The sequence below is a fragment of the Echiichthys vipera genome (assembly GCF_963691815.1).
Source record: "Echiichthys vipera genome assembly, chromosome: 11".
Taxonomy (NCBI): Eukaryota; Metazoa; Chordata; class Actinopteri; order Perciformes; family Trachinidae; genus Echiichthys; species Echiichthys vipera.
The window spans coordinates 7,259,428-7,276,270 of record NC_139836.1 but is presented as its reverse complement, the minus strand read 5'-3'; the positions used below and the strand labels follow the sequence as shown (position 1 = coordinate 7,276,270).

At 40.5% G+C, this 16,843-nt stretch overlaps 1 protein-coding gene across 1 annotated transcript in view; it reads right to left on the bottom strand.

Moving 5' to 3' along the window:
* Positions 1 to 1,500: 1,500 nt before the first annotated feature.
* Positions 1,501 to 16,843, bottom strand: part of b3gat2 (beta-1,3-glucuronyltransferase 2 (glucuronosyltransferase S)) — a gene marked incomplete at its 3' end in the record, with an annotated part of 53,093 nt that continues 37,750 nt past the window's right edge. The window contains exons 3-4 of the mRNA XM_083922571.1: positions 12,386 to 12,534; positions 1,501 to 1,587 (exon numbers count right to left, since the gene is read on the bottom strand). Coding sequence (XP_083778697.1) covers positions 1,501 to 1,587; positions 12,386 to 12,534 — 236 coding nt within the window. The remainder of the gene's footprint in view (positions 1,588 to 12,385; positions 12,535 to 16,843) is intronic.

The following is a 16,843-nucleotide window of genomic DNA, read 5'->3' as shown; positions in this document are numbered from 1 at the left end:
CATTCAGCTACTGTGGAGATATCGATGTCTAAAGTCAAGAAAACATCTGCACTGTCTACATATTTGAAGCCGCAGGCTAGCTGTAGGTGGGCGATTTCAACATATTGACCCCAGGGAACATACATTGAACATTTAACCTACAGGAAAACATCGCTGTGGCCATAATACCCTTTGAAATGTCTCCTTAACAAGTCATATTAAGAGGATACCGAACTTGGGAACATAGGACCCTCGGAATATGTTCCCAGTGGAAACAGGAAAACAGCTAGCTTGACTGGCTCTGTAGTAAATAAATACATCTACCCACACCTTTAAAGCAAAATAACACATTGTATGTAGTTTGTTTAAAATGTAAACACATAAAGTAAAAATCACAATTTGATTTCATGGGAGAGTAATGTGGGGAGTTCTTTGTGCATATCCGTCAGTGCTTCTGTATGGCATTTTGCTGCTCACAGTTGTTGTTCCCAAAGAAATAGCTCAACCCAACCCTGGAAATCCAGATGCACTGCCAGCAAATTTGCTCTGCTGCTGCCTCTGGGCACTCACCGTGGGAGCTCATTAACTATGTCAGAAAATCCCAACTTGTCAATCATATCTGTTATGGGTGGCCTAAAACCAGCCGACGACAGTGATGGGCCGTCAAAGTGGTCACTTGTTCATAGCTCTGATTGGTTGTAGACGGTTGTAGTGCTATCCAATTGCGTGCAGTGGTGTTTTGAACTGCATAAGTTGGTTCCACTCCCTTGAGTAGGAAAGGTCTATTGCTCTTTGCCAGACCCTGCGTCTGGCTAGATGTGGGTCTGGATTTCCAGGCTAGTTCAGCCCAGTAACTTCCCCTAAAAGCTCAAATTGTCAGTTTGCATTTCTGTTCATTTCCAAGTTAAATGAAAGAGATGAAAACGTGTTAATATGTGCTGGCGTATTCTTGAACTTAAAAGACGGCCAGGCTAGCTTTCTGCTAACGGCATCCTGATACCAGCTTCCAAAACACATACATAAAATTGGTATCAAACTTCCATTCATTCATCTTCCAATAAAGAAGCAACATTGCAAAACCACTGCCTTAAGATATAAGAATGATCTGTAAGAGCTTTGTTTGTATCAGAGTTACATCACAGAGTCACAGTTAATTTGACAATGATGCATTAATGATTAAAGTGACATTAATTATTCACATGGCACTTTGTAAAATTGTATTTTACAGTTATACTTAAGTTTATTCACATCAATGAGCTGTGGACGGAAGAAATGAGCAGTCCAAGTCATCCCAGTTCCTAAAATGAACTCTATTCAGTGTTGTCCAGTTTTCACAAAGCACGTTTGACAGACAGCCAGAAGCCTTGAATCATGCAGCTCCTCAGAGTCTGTGTCCATTGTGAACCGATTCTATCAACCCCGTAAGGAGAGAAAGCAGGGTGCTGTCGTTAGTCCCAGCCAAGAAATGATGCGTAGCCACAATCAGCTTCTGGTTTTGAATCCGCTGTTCGGCTCATCCTCTCACACCTCAATGACCACAGTGTCTTTCCGATGTTTGGGCTCATTTGCAAGGTGTGGTTTCTCTGTGCGAGTGTGCCAAACCAGCACCTGAAAAAGAGAAGAAGGGGAGTGAGAAAATGTGCTGACACTGGAAATGCTGGGCGCTAAATAAGGAATGAACAGGCTGTTATGCATGGTTTCATACTGTGATGCAGGTGGATGGTATAAGCTTTACTCATAGATTACTGTGTAAGACCAAATAATTCAACTGTATATTTTGGATCAAAGCTGCTGCAAAAGACGTTATGTAAATTGATTATGTTATGTGAACTGAACTTACTTAATAAGTAAGTTAAAGGTGACTTTGGGTTTCATACTGTACACACTAGTCTCCTGGGTCAAAGCCCTGCATTTGTTTCACCCGTCCATCCAATTCTGACCTCCTCCCTACACAGACTTTGAACCATGGATGTATAAAGAGAACTGTGTTCGAGGCGGAGCCCTGATCATTCCTATGAAAGTGGCTCAGTGGCGCATGAAGTCACAAAAGTTACCACGTCTAAACTACTTGGGTGATCGGCACTTCCTCAGCTCTGCTTCCATATTATGTGGTCCATAGAGACTTCCACCGTGCTGGCTAGTTCCGATGTAGCACTCTGGTAAACTGGAATGGGGATTAAATCATTTAATCATGCAGCCCTTTAAGACTTTCAAAATGTTGTCAGACCCAACGTGTGAAAGTGAAAGTGTTATTTTGCAGGTTTTTTGACCCGGTAGTTGCAATTCCACCGTTTGGCTGTTATGTTAAATTGGCGTCAAAGCCCAGCACACTTTCTAGGGGCTTCTTTGAATGCAGACTTTAATCAGAATAATTTATTTATTTGTGATATGTCAAAAAACAAATAAAATCTGGGACATAATACAATCGCCTAAAAACCTAATTGAGAAAGCAGTTTAGTTGTATGGTAACATCATTTTTTTAGGAGACAACTGAAAATACGGGGCAACTCCATTACAGCAGGGGTGACTTACACCGTCTGCCTACTGTCTGGTATTAAATAAAGGCCAATATATTGGTTTAAAGCTATAGGAGAGTGAATAGTGATTTCCATCGTTGGAAAGCCTTTTTGAAGTGAAGGCTCCATTGCTTGATGACGTTCTGATGAAATATCTGTCAAATGAAAGACACCGCTGTATTCTTTGAAACACAGATTGTATTGTTTCTTTCCGTCGTTGAATTTGAAGCATCCAGCGTGCCCGGAGGGAATCCGTAGACGGGAAACAAGTCTGACAACTCCTGAATTGGATCATATCAAAAGCAACACACACCTCAGTGCAGCTGCTTGTCTTGTGTTCACAGAAATACAAAAGTAAAAAAAACCACTACATTTATTTTCTGGAGAGATGGACCAATTGCATTCCCCGGAGATTGTAGTGAGGTTGTTTGAGTGAGTGCGAATTTTTTTTTAACCAATGGCTAATGAGCCTATAATTCATATCTGTGACTTTTTCTGTCCAAAGCCACAAACACACACACACACACACACACACACAGGCATGATTTATTGCTGGCTGCTGCTGTTTCTGGGCTTCTTCAGGTGGAACATGTCACTTCCTGAACACTGTGCTGCTAATTGGCCCGCTTTGCATATCTAACGAGGCTAATGTAGCAGCCACTTGAGCATCACTCCAGAGCTGTGAGGGAAAATGGTACCGAACATGTGTGAGTGTGTGCGTGTGTACGTGCACACGCTCTAATCATAGAGTACAGTCAGTGTGTCCTCCCTGTTCCCCCGGACTCACACCTCTCTTTCTACTTCTGCAAAAGAAATCTCTTTCTCCTAGTTTGCTCTTCATTTTCCTCATTCATCACGTCCCCTTTTTCTCTTGTGGCTCTGTTCTTGCTTTTACCTCTCTGTCCTCCCTTCTGCTCTCTTTCTCTTCCTCCCCGAGGCAATGTGGAGACAAAAAGCTTTGCCAGGTTAGAGTATTTTTGCCTTAATAGCATTCAGAGAGGACAGGCCTGTTTCTCCCCATCAGGAAGAGGGATTTTCCCGGAGGAGCAGTGGAAGGACGATTGGGTAGCCACAGTTTCCAGTTTTACCGTGAAATAAGATACATCCTGGATGGTTGCTCTTAAATTGCAGTTTATTACAACTTGGATATATTTTTCTAGCTGCGGCCATCGTTTCTAACAGTTCTAAAAACATTGTAGTCCCTATATATACAATTCCGTATTATATAATCGGACTGAATTAAATTGATAAGAGTTTAATTTTTTTAAACTCATCAGATGCACTACATGCTGATAACAATATCTAAAATCACTGATATTAATCTTGCTAGCTCTAGTGCTCACCAAAGTCATCGCTGAGCTCCATGATTAACTAAAACACTCTATCTGCAAGTAAAAACGTGTGTTATTAAAGAGTGAGCAAATTAATAATCCCTCACTGCACAGGAAAACTGTGTGCATACAAACTCAAAGTTAATGAGTCTGTCAGTAAACTGTGATGGATATTTCACAGCTGGATAGTTTGAATAGTTATTCTACTGTTCTCCTTAGTTTTCTCTTCAAAATGAGTTTGGCTCACCTGGGCGTTTGGTTAAACCCTGTCTGTCCAGAGATGTCCCAGATCTGTTAACCGAGGTAGGAAAACTCAGATTTTACCCAGGGTACGGAGTTTACATGGTGTTTGAGAAACCGGAGTATGCCCTTAACCCGAATATAATCAGGTTTTTAAACTGCATGTAAACACATTGAGACTGTTTTTGTCAGGTTCGAAGAATAAAAGTTCCATCTCAAGACCCAAGTTGTTGGAAGAGGGAAAATGTATCCAATGCATTTGTAAATGCACTTTAAGTATCAGATCACCTAAACCAGATCTAGTGGCAGTCAGAGATGCATTTAGCCACATTAAAGAAAATAATAATTGAGTTTAGCAGAAACCTGAGAGCCAATGGAAATGAAATAGATCACAGTGTAGTCTTTCAGTCAATGGCAGCAGACGTCCCTGAGTCGCTTTTCTTTCCTCTCATTACATCTGTCTTTTTTAACTCCCCTTTCAGTCAATTCATCCACCTATCCCCCTATTCTCTACACAGGCTTTTGCTCTCCCTCCTCTCCTCCGCACTTCTCTTTTCCTCCTGTGCTATCATCTGTCTCCATCTGTTCCTGCCTCCCCCCTCCTTTCTTGTCCTGTCACTGCTGTCTGTTGCCATTACTCTCCTGCTCTAACTACATTACAGCTCCTGTCAGTCGTCTGCAGATACTGACCCCGCCATCAGATGAGCATTTCTGGCCTGCATTGTCAAGGTCGGGACTCAGGCTCTGTGATCTGATCCTGGATCCCTTCCCCAAAAGTGGATAGAGCCTGGAGTTAGGGTGTGTCACAGCTGCTGGGGAGGGAATCAATATCCACTCATTTAAATCCCAAACGTTTAGACAAGGCAGTGCTTTAGATTATAACCAAAGCTCCTAGGATACGTGAAGCTGTAAAGAAGCTCATATGTTTAAAGTTCTGTCAAAACTAGGACATGTGCAATAACTGAAGCAGCAGACCTGTCTCCTTAAAATGACGGTCCCTTACAACGATACACATACAAACCTTATTTTCTCCAAGGATTAAGTTTGTTTACAAATATTTTTTAAACAAAGTCTGCAAAGGTCAATGTAGGGAAGAGGTCAGGGTGGATGAATGGGTCAACAGGACTGTCACCGACAATACAGCTGTTTGTGTACCATGTGAAATCAAAAATCAACGCTGACTCGTTTACGTAATACACTTAGCCTACATAACATACTCAACTTAACTTACGTACCTACTTAAATTATGTAAAAATGTTGTCTTTTCCTAAACCGAACCAAGTAGATTTCACTGGGAATGTAAGCTCCACAAAGCTCCGTGATTTATCCAGAGACGGGCGAGCAGCCACCTGGCTGTTTCCACCAGGAGTGCATTTCTCTGTGCCAGTTAAATGATTTTGGTCCTCTGCTGTTTTCTAATCTTTGTGTGTGTGTGTGTGTGTGTGTGTGTGTGTGTGTGTGTGTGTGTGTGTGTGGGAGGGTGTTTGTGGCCTGCATGCTGGTCTCTGTTGTTTTCTGACAGAGGCGACTGACAAATGTGTCGTAATTGAAAAAAAAACATACAATCACAAACAGCGACACCGGGTTATTACTAATGGATATAGTGGATGAGCAGGTTTTGTTTGATCTGTTTCCTCATGAAAATCAGGGGAATTGAAATTCCAGGAGAACAGCAGGAAGAGGGGCAGGGAAATCAAGAGACTGGGTAAGCAGGGGAGGCATATGTATTCATTTATCAGGATCAGATTGTTAATATAATGTTTAATGTGTCTTTTGTATCGTTTATGATTGTTATCAGTGTTCTCTTTGCAAAAAAAAAAATAGATCAGATGCCGAAATAAACGCTCACATTAATACATTATGATGATCGGATATACGAAGACTTCTTAGTTGTCTGGACTATTATTGGTTGTGGGTGAAAACATAAGCATTTATGACAATACTGTGGCCGATGCACTTTTTTGTTTACTTGCAGAGGGATGCCAAAATGATGATCCAGCAGGCTACAGCCAGGAGATGCTTACCAAAGCATAAAGTCTGGAAACATGGACAGCTACCATGGTCTGTCCAAATGGAATAACATTTTTAACGTTGGGTTCACTGCCGGACTAAGTTCCATTAAAACCATACGGCCATTTAAGCATGTATGTTTGTGTATGGTCTAACTGCTTCCATGGCCACCCCTTTTTTTAAGAGTGTTGAGGGTGAGGACAGATGGTATTCAGGGGTAGACAACAGGTCAACAGTGGTCACAAAGAAGTGGTGAACATTAAGCTGAGAAGCTGAAGATCATTTTCTGATCGATTTCTGCAGCTCAGCACTGTGTCAACGTTTTCTAGTCTAGTCTAATCAGAAATGAAAAATTAAACAAATAAATAAATAAGTTGTAAAAGTGTATAAGAGCTTAGTACATTAAGCTTTAATATATGAGAGCCATGTTCATGCTCACTTATGTGTCATAAGTTGTTGCAGCAATCTCTGGGTTGATTCCATTTGTTGCAAAGATTTGGTGCTAAATTTCACCAGTTTTTTACCACTTGAGAAACTGTGAAAATGGTCAAACAATCCCTCCAAATATACCACATTAAGACACCCAGACCTTGAGGAACACCATAGAAAAATCCATGCTATGATTTGGGATCAAAAACTTTTTATCATTTGGAGATTTCTGTAAAAATTGCATTTTTCGGCGATTTGATGGCGAACACTTCTGTTGTGTAACCTGCTCAGAAACCCCCTAACTGTCAATATACCTAAAGTCATACATTATTTGAATGTCCTATGTCTCTTGTTTGTGCGTGTAAAGTTTCATGAGGCTGTGATTATCCTAGAGGTCACAACAGCTCATTTTAAACAATATGCTCAAGTTTCAAAAACTGCGCTCACTACAGTGAAATGGCTACTATGAGGACTAACATCATCACACATGAATACAAATGGACTCATTGAATCCACAGAATGACATTTAAGAGTGTTTATGGACACCGGAATACGGAAATATTCAAATACACCATTTTAGAATAGGCCAAACCAAGGCATGACTTTAGGCCTTTAGCTTACATGTGCGTGTGTTTGTGCAGTCATGCTTTACTTAACCCCACTTTTCTCAACTGGGCCGCGGTCGGGCAGTGTGCGGTGCTTAAGCACTGGTCAGACGAACAAGTCTTTGGTGGTGAATCGTACTTGGGCACAGAATGAATGTATATTGTTAGTAGACCATAAAATTCCACAAAGACATCTACCAAAGTATTGGTTACTTTAGTCCTTTTAATTGCAGCTCTCTTTATTCACAAATTATCCTTAAATGTATAATCCTTAAAGCTGTACTGATGCTACATTTATTCTTAATTTGATTTGATTTTTTTTATTGAAAAGGAACAACGCACATTAATTAACAAGAGCAACAAAGTCACACATGTAAATGTGCCGGATGAGGTCGATGACGTTAGTCTTAACATCTCAAATACAATCTATCGAAGAAAATCACATGTTAAACTTTCTCCTTTAAAGATCATCTATTATTGTGATGAAACAACAACTAGAGACGCCCATTCAGGCCAGGGGCGTAAACTGGTTGGGCAACAACTGAGATATGAGTTATGATCTCGCGCCTTCTCACTGAAAATGCATGAATTGTGATCAGTGATGTCATAGTTAACTGTGCATGTTGGATTAACTGTCTGAGTCATGTGACAGCTTCTCACTGTATGACAGGGGCTTCATGAGTAATGATGTCATGTCCCACAGCTTATGTATCTGTGACGTGATAAATGCTGATATCACACCGCACTGTGCCGGGTGCTGAGTGATGATGTCACAGCTCACTAATGGCCTGTATTAATATCAGCGGCAGGGCACCTCCATTAGTGTAATGGGGCAGATAATGATGATGATAGTTCCAACACAGAGCTGTCTGCAGCGGCGGCAGCACCCAGCTGTAAATGATGATCGGGCAACTCCAGGGGTCTTTATTCCATTCCCAGCAGGAAACATTTCCCCAGAACCCACCAGGGACTTACAGTGCAACAGTGTGACCTGCACACATACGGTGGAACAGTAAATTGAGATTTCACATGTTGAAGCAGCTGCTCGCTGCATTTTTCTCCACAGAGCATGGAAATATTGTTTGCAGTGTAATAGAGGGATTGAAGCAGAATTAAATAATTTAGTTGATTTAATCCATTTGAAAATTCCACTACACAAAACTAAGAACCAAAGCCCTGCTGGTGATACTGCGTGGATGCTGCTATGTTCGTCACATATCATTTTTTGGCCTGTAGTTGAGATTAGCCTCTTGATATTGTATATTACAATTATTATAGCATCTTAAAACTGTATAATACATCAAGTGCTGTACTTAAAGCACTTCTTACCTTTTTGACATTTTTACTCTTTTCTTTTGTAATCTTAAAATGCTCCTAATAAGCGTATGGCACACTAAAATGTAAAAGAAATCCACCAGGTGTTTAAACTTAAAAATATTTAATTTTCATACATTTTTGATAAAAGTCTGACCAATCATTTTATTCGTTCAGAATGAAACTATTTGCAGACCTTCCTGCCTGTCATCCGTTGCTTTCACTTGCGCTGCTCATGCTGCATTCAAGTGTCATGGGAAGTCTGACTTTTCAGACCTGCCACTAGGCAAAGTGCACTGTTATGCCTGTGTGAAGTGGAACCTCCTACTAGTGAATTCAGGGGTGATCGACCTACCCCTAATTCGCTAGTAGGAATAAGCAGCTGAAATACCTCCATAGAGCTGAGTCTTTGCTCGCTCCATGTTGCTGATGTTGGCTTGTAGGCTGTGAGCGCCGCTCGTGACGTTTAATGGATTGGTTCATGGATCTGGTTAATAATCCGATACCCGATCAAGCTAATTTGACATTATCGGGACCGTAATCCAATCTTAATATCGGGTCGGTGCATCCCTGATTTTGATGAATATGTTGGTCACTGCTGATTGATTGGACAAAATAATCCCAAACTGGCTAATAAACAGGATGTCATACTAAACCTCGACATGAAATGAAATGACAGTTCAGTCTGATTATCAGGTTATGACTGCTAACATCACCTAAAACTGAATCAGAAAATGTAAATGAATGACTCTGTGCTTTTCTGGAACAAACAGGTTTGTGATGTTTTGCTCACATATTCCTTTAAAGGTAAAGAGGTAAAAGAAACCATTTCTTACAAAATTCATTTAAGGCAGCTCTGTGATGGTTGTCAAGAGGATGAGTGGCTTCATAAAACCAAGTGCCAACAGGGGCTGTGGTGATTTGAGATGAGCTGCATCGATCTAAGCTGTCTAAACACACAACGAGAATTGATAGCGCTATAACGCCATTTCTATCCAATTGGAGCTCTGTGTGTCTAAGTTTAGCCCATGCCACCAGCTTAGAGCATGACTCATACTGTCAATAGTGTGGAGAGATGCCCCATGGTTAGTTACTGCTGTGACGGTATCCATTATTATGACTGCAGTTTAATATCTGTGCCACACACACACACACAAATATACGAGACAGTTTTTTTAATTAAACCCAAGTCTGTGCCATCCACCTCCAATATGCAGGTCAAAGCAGCCTGATAACATCTTATTATATAACTGATCAACTCTGCCCTGCATAATCAAACAGCAGTGACTGGGAGAAGTCAAATGCAGAAAAATCAATTTCATTTTAAATCACAATGTGTGCTTGAACCCTATGTTTAAAAAAATGAATACAAGTCTAAACTGAGTCTAAATCAATGGGTGGACACGAACAGTGAATATTGAACGGGAGCTTTAATATAATTGTCCTTATATACGTCAGTATTGCATTGGGCTATATCACATTAGATCCGGGCAAAATGCCTTTAAAATTATATTACTAACATATGTTGTGAAGACTTTGAAGCAATTTTATCAAAATGTATAAAGTGTACAGTGAAAATTAGACAACTAATAAATACTTTATTAGATTTATTCTGAAATACAATTTTTTCCCCCATAATTTGATAGAATATCATCTGTGGCTATACCACTGCTGTACTAGCATGTTTTTTTAAATAACCAAGGCTCTTTAAGGAAAACCTTTATTTTGTGAAAACAAACCTGAGCAAAATTAGAGAACACTTTCAGATCCCTCCCAGTTATTGGTGTATGATGTGACACTTGGTGATAATTGACTTCATTGTTGGACACCTCATTTATCTGCAGCTCTCCTGGTTACTTTGCAAGATGGTGAGCTGCTCTAAGGCGACTGAAACCCTGAGACAGCAGGTTGTTTAGATGAAGGCCAAAGGGATGACCCTCTCAGCCATCAGAGAGAAGCTGGGTGTTCAGTCTGTGATTTCAAGAATATTGAAACTTTACAAGGACACAGATTCATAAATATCATAAAGGCCAGTCGTCCACGTAAAACAAGTGCACGAGGACAGGAATATAAAAAGACTCTCAATGGGGAATCGGTTCAACACTGCAGCTGGAGTTGCTCACCAGTTCAGGGCTGAACAGGGCGAGGATCTGTCTCTGCACACAGTGTCTCGTCGTTTAAGACGTTTTGGACTGAAAGCCCATTCTGCAGTGACTGAACCTCTCATCAGCAGAAAGAATAAAAAAGGCTGAAATTGCCTTTAATGAGGAGCATGTTGTTTGGACAGAGGAGAACTGGTCCAGAGTGACTTCAGTGTTGAGAGCATGTTCAGTTTATTTGTGACTGATGGGAAACATTATGTTCGGCGCAGGACTGGGGAAAGACTGACCCCAAAGTGTGTAAAGAAGTCAGTTACATTTGGAGGAGGAAGTGTAGTGGTTTGCAGATGTTTTCTGCAGCAGGAGTTGGGCCTCTTGTACAGCTCCATGGCAGGTGAATGCAAATGTTCATGTGAACCTCCTTCAGCAACATGCAATACCTTCACTGGATTTGTTTCCCAATCAGCTGCAATTTTCATGGAAGGCAATGCTCCGCTACTGCAAAACAGGTGAAGCAGTTCCTAAACCCAGTAGAGAATCTCTGGAAAATCCTTGGTAAAACAGTAATGTGTAATAAACCCACTGCAGTTAATGAACTGTGGAAGAGACTGAGTCAGAATGGACCCAGATCAAACCAGAGTGAGAAACTAGTGATGTCCTGTGGGTGCAGATGTGCTGAAGTCATTCAAAGCTGTGGCCTCTACACTTCCTGTTCATTTTTGAATCTGTGAGATTATTAGAGAAGAAAACATTGTTGAAATCTGCTCTTCTGACACAATGGTTACTGAAAAAAATAATAATATTTCAGAATAAATTAAGTATTTATTAGTTGTCCTTCAATTTTGATCTCCACTGTATTTTTTGGTGAAACATGGATCACCATGTTGGTAGTGAACACACGCACACACACACACACACACACACACACACCTCATCTTCAGATCTTAACAATCAGCACAGTTTTAAAATTTGTGTCACCAATTTAGTATCTGACCAAATGTCTCCCCTTCTGTTCCTGAGTTATGGCATTGAATAATGTACAGAAACGTGATGAAGTTTACCTTTGACCTTTTGGATATATAATGTCATCTTCATCATTTTATCCTCTTAGACATTTGTGTTGTTCCTGAGAAATCGCTTTCATAAGATTGGGACTGAAGGACGGACAACCCAAAAACATATTGACTCCAGTAAAAATGAAAGGTGGACATGCAATGGAGGAGTTCTCGATGAAAATAAAGTTTGGAGTGTCCATAAAAAGGGGAGAGCTATTCGCAAAAATCAGTAAAACTCTTCTGCTCATTTTGCATTCCATTTCAAAGACGTTCCCTAACTTCAGATCTTTATTATTATTTCCCATTTACTGTGAAGTGGTGCAGGCTTCAGTATCAGAGCATGAGGGGAACATAAAACACCTGAGGAACATCCGACAAGCTTCACCCTGCACTGCACAACCAACATGGCTGATAAAGACTTATTGAGGATGAAATTCACGGAATGTCTGAACAGAAAAGTATCTACAACTTTGTGTTTTCACAATTAGTTCATGTCATCCACCCTTCAAACCTCAAATCTCATCCTAGCTCGTCACATATGGGCGCTTTGTCAGGACCAATTGGCATCACTTGTCGACGCACTTGGTAACCCTGCACGTAAAAGTGTGACCCTCCACTAGGGTTAGGTTTATGCAATAAAACTACTTAGTTAGGGTTAGGGTTAAGAAAAGAGTGGATCAGATCCCTGGGAATGAGATTCGGCTACCACCTCAGCATGATGTTGGACCCACCACATAATGCTCTTAACCTAAACTGTAAAATATTTTCAAACTGTTGTCATGGCGACAGGGGTACCTGGTTACTGACCCGGGTGCAATTATTGGCCTTGGGCTCCAGTTCGGTGACCTTGGTGATCTGCTTAAGAAAGTCGGACTCCTGCATCCCCGGCTGGGAACCACGCCGCTTGAACTGCGCACGTGGGTTCGTGAGGATCACCTGGAGGTTCACCGCAAAGCCTGAAGGGGGGAGATAGAGGGCAAGGAGAGGAAGAGAAAGGGAGAAGAGGTTAGCCAGCATGGATTAAAAGCACATTATGAGTCTATTATAATCACAGCAGAAAATGATAGAGTGCATTAATCTATCTAATGACTATTATATGGCTGATATGAAATGCCTTTACCACAGGGGTCTGCCATTCCCCTGTGATAATTGCACTATAGATGAGAGCGAAATCATGAGAAAGTCAGATGGAAGTCAAAATGCTCATGATGCCGGTGTTGTGGCTGGCTTGCAACCAGATTTAATCAACCTGATTAGAACAATTAGTACGAGTGGGAGAAAATGTGACAGTACATAATTACTTTGAAAGACACCGGTCGTCCTACAGCCAGAAAAGTACCTGAAAATCTTCAAATGATGTCCCATAAATCAAATAATCCACGTGTTCACTTCATATACTTTAAAGCCAAATCGAAGGCAACAAACTAAGCATGAAAGCTAAAGCTAACTTCTTCTGCCGTATGCAACCTTCAACGTCTGTGTGGAGAACACGTCATTTACACATCCGATGTGTTGTCTGACCCTGCAGCCAGAGGTCTGAAGGTGACACATGACGTGTCTCTTTTGTATCTTTTTGCCTCAATCTCTAGCTGACCCTTTATTTCAGTGCTCAGAATACCAAGTATAGAATTGGAACCCTGCCCTAGCTGTTTCAGAGTAGCTTGTGGTAAATAATCTACAAAGTGTCCCTGGCAATGGGATATTGGCCTCTATTCTTCCACCATAGTTTGCAGTTTGTGTGCGTTCGGTGGTTTGTTCGCTTTGTTGTCGCCACATTAAGTTATTTAGCATTTTTATTAACGGATGCACTTGAAATTCAAGACCGACTTCTCTGTCTCAAGTCGTTATAAAAACACAATAAACTAATGATTGTCGGACCTTTTTTTTAAGCTGGTAATTGGCCCTCAGTTCAAAAATGATTAAATTTAGTGTAAATATATTGTTCGGTTAGTTGGCAGTGCTTTTTTATGAGATGCTCATGAGAGTTCTGAGTTCCAGAACATGTTTATTACTAGATAGTTAAAAAAAACATTTGTTCCTACTTTAGCTATTATTAGCAACTATTACTATTAGCAACGTTCTTAACCTAAGAAAATAAACCTATCCCATCTTCCTAAATGTAAGAGAGCTGTTCTGACTTAATGATGAAGCAAACACACTCACATTCTGGTGTGGAAATAATGAAGACATCATTATTCCCCTTTTCGGGACACATATAACAAAGTAATGGCTACTGCAAACCTTCTGTTTACCGTGGTCACTGCACTTTGCACAGTTGTCTCATATTCACTAATGAGACAAATCTAAATTACCTGATAAGTTACCTGGATGTAACTCCAGTTGTGGGTAGCCCAGCTTTTTCTCTAATCTTGCAAGGCAGCTGAATTCATACAACCTGAAATCAGTGGCTGCCTGGAAGGAAGGGAAAACACACTGAAAACACTATAGTGTAATGTAAAGAATATCTTATTGGTCGTAAATGGGCTAAACATTGGTGTGCCCCATCAGAAGAGCAAAAATAAAAGTACAGGTGTAGTTATATTTTGAAGCAGAGCATAATTATTTTTTGGGAAGTTGGAAGTTTCTAGTTTAGAGCGTGACAGGTGAAATTGCTGCAATCCTCCATGCACAAGGTCTCAGCATAATTACAGAATATTTATTTATGCAAATCGTTAGTGGGTGGCACGCCTTGGCAATCAGTGCATTAGTACCGGTGGTGAATTATCCCAAGTAATTCACCATCCTCGCCTCCTCTCATTCCCCTCTCCCTATGCAGTTATCCTGAGGTGCTGACACATGGCCAGCAGACAGCAGCTCTCTGAGTAATTTGAGTGTCAGCACGGGTCACGCAAAAAGAAACTGCTACATGAAAATGGATTTGGCTTATTATCCCCCTATAGGCTTATGTCTGCTGTATTTAAAGCAAGGTCAGCCATCACAAACGCATCTCTTGTGCTCGCTAACACATACAGACACAAGGAGACTGAGAGCTAGTTGGAAGACTCACACTGGACCAATGTTTACATACATGCTATTTTTTAATTAGATGATTTTAACACAAAAGCTTCAAAAAATATTTTTTGGGCTTAAATTCCATAAACAATATCCATGCATAATGACATTTACCTCTAAGAAACACACAAACTCTGGTATTATACCTATGCAGTTGTTAGGTTACTCTCAAACTCAGAACCCATTAGCTATCGGTGTGACAACGGTCTGTCTAATCTCAGATTCAGGTCAACTTTATTATCTCACACAGGAAAAGTCATAATAAAACACATATGATCTCAGATAAAGCACTAAAGACAATAAAACATTCAACAAAAGAAAATAAAATGAGATCTTTTTGTTTTAAATTGAAAGAAAGCGCAGAAGTGCAAAAGTGCAAGTGAACAGGCTGCATGCTATACAGACTGAAGGCTTAGGGAATACAGAGTTCTTGTATCTGCTTGTTTTAATTTGATTTTGTAGGAGAGGTCTTTTTTGAATGAATGAATTTTGAAGAAGACGGGAACTGTCTTGTAAAATGATTTGAGTTTTGGTGTACAGTGTACAGCTTTTTGGTCGACTCCTAGGATTTTTCCTGCAGCCCTAATATGCCAGAGATCTGCATATTAGTGCAGATAAACTTTTTAAAAAAGCTCTCTGCACTGTTTTCTGCATGGAAGGGCTGCTCAGACATTATTGGTCAGTAATTCTGCATCCATATGCAGATATCTGCTTATAGAGATTAGGTTACTCTCGTATCAGGCTCATTACGGCTCTGTGTGTGATACTGCAGGCTAATCACAGAGATGAATGCAGCTCAGGTGGAGAAGAGAGATATAAGTGCAATTACAAGATAAACATCTTTTAACCTGCAGCACCTCAGTGATGAGGATGGAGATCACGGCTTATCTGAGCCCTGTTTGTCCAGGAGGCTTTTGTCCAGACTCTAACTTTGTCACACTTTACTTCTGACCCACTCTGGCTGACCTGTATGACTACCTACTGAATGCTATATTACCCCTTTTTAGAGAGAAATGATTGCCTGTAGTTTCATTATAAATAGTTCATGATAACTATGACTCTGACCATACTGAAGATTGTATTGCAGATTCTCTTTCTGTACAAATTGTGTGAGCTTACTTAATCACAACTCAACCATTCAGTCGGAGATTCAGCTGTGTTAAGCTACTGTAGTATTGCAGCAGCTAGCCCCAAGCCTCAAGCAGAGATAAGGAGCGGACAGAGGTCTGGTGAATGAAATACATTGGGCATGGACACGGTGTGACACATCTGTTGCAGCATGACCACAACTGAGCGTGTCCATTATAATCAACTGATGGCACGTGTCCACAGCGGCATATTTGGATGCCAGCATTGGACGCCTTATGGGCTTGTCACTAGCAGTTAACAATTTCTTTTTAACGACCAATGACAAACAAAGATCCTTTACAATGAAGAATAAATTAGTAACATGGTGCACAATAAAGTAAAGCTCCTGGGGTCTAGATACTGGTGGTGTTGGTGAAAAGGTGAAGAGTTGGCTGAAGATCTGAATGATTGCATTGGTTACTATGACAACTTCAGTGTTATGTTGCATTATAATACCATATAGCATCTCTGTGTCACCACTTATACTACGTTCGCTATTATTGGCCATATCTGGACACATCCGGCCTTTTACCCACTGAAGTGAAAGGCAAATTCATTTTCACATCTATGTACATAATTTAATTTATGTACACAAACATGTACATGTCTAATTAGTTTGGAAATGTTAAGATACACTGCCAGACAGGAAATCAGCATTGTATCATGGATCATGGATCATAGATCATGGATATATTAAAATATGTTTAAAATTGGAGGTGTGGTTTTGGTTTCCCTCAGTCTGAAGGTGAGAATACAACACAACAGACAAAATCATGGTGATGAACAACACAAACAGCTCAACCAACATGATGCAGTGAGGCATTGCAAAAAGTGACTAAAAGACCAAAAAAGGCTGATGAGATTCACAACCCAGCTCACCAAAGCATGCAAGAGCCAACGAAAAAACGTTGAGCACTGGTGTTTATATGAGGACGTTTTCTGTAGCTGACTATAAAGAATCTCCACCTCTGTCCCTGTGAAAGGTAGGAACACTGGATGTTCCCAAACTAGGAACACAGGCCAAGCCTTGGTTTGTTTGTTTTTAATTAAATGACAGATTTTGTTATTTAAACACTTTTAGAAAGAAAAGGAAATATGCACTTTATATCTCAGACATAATTATTC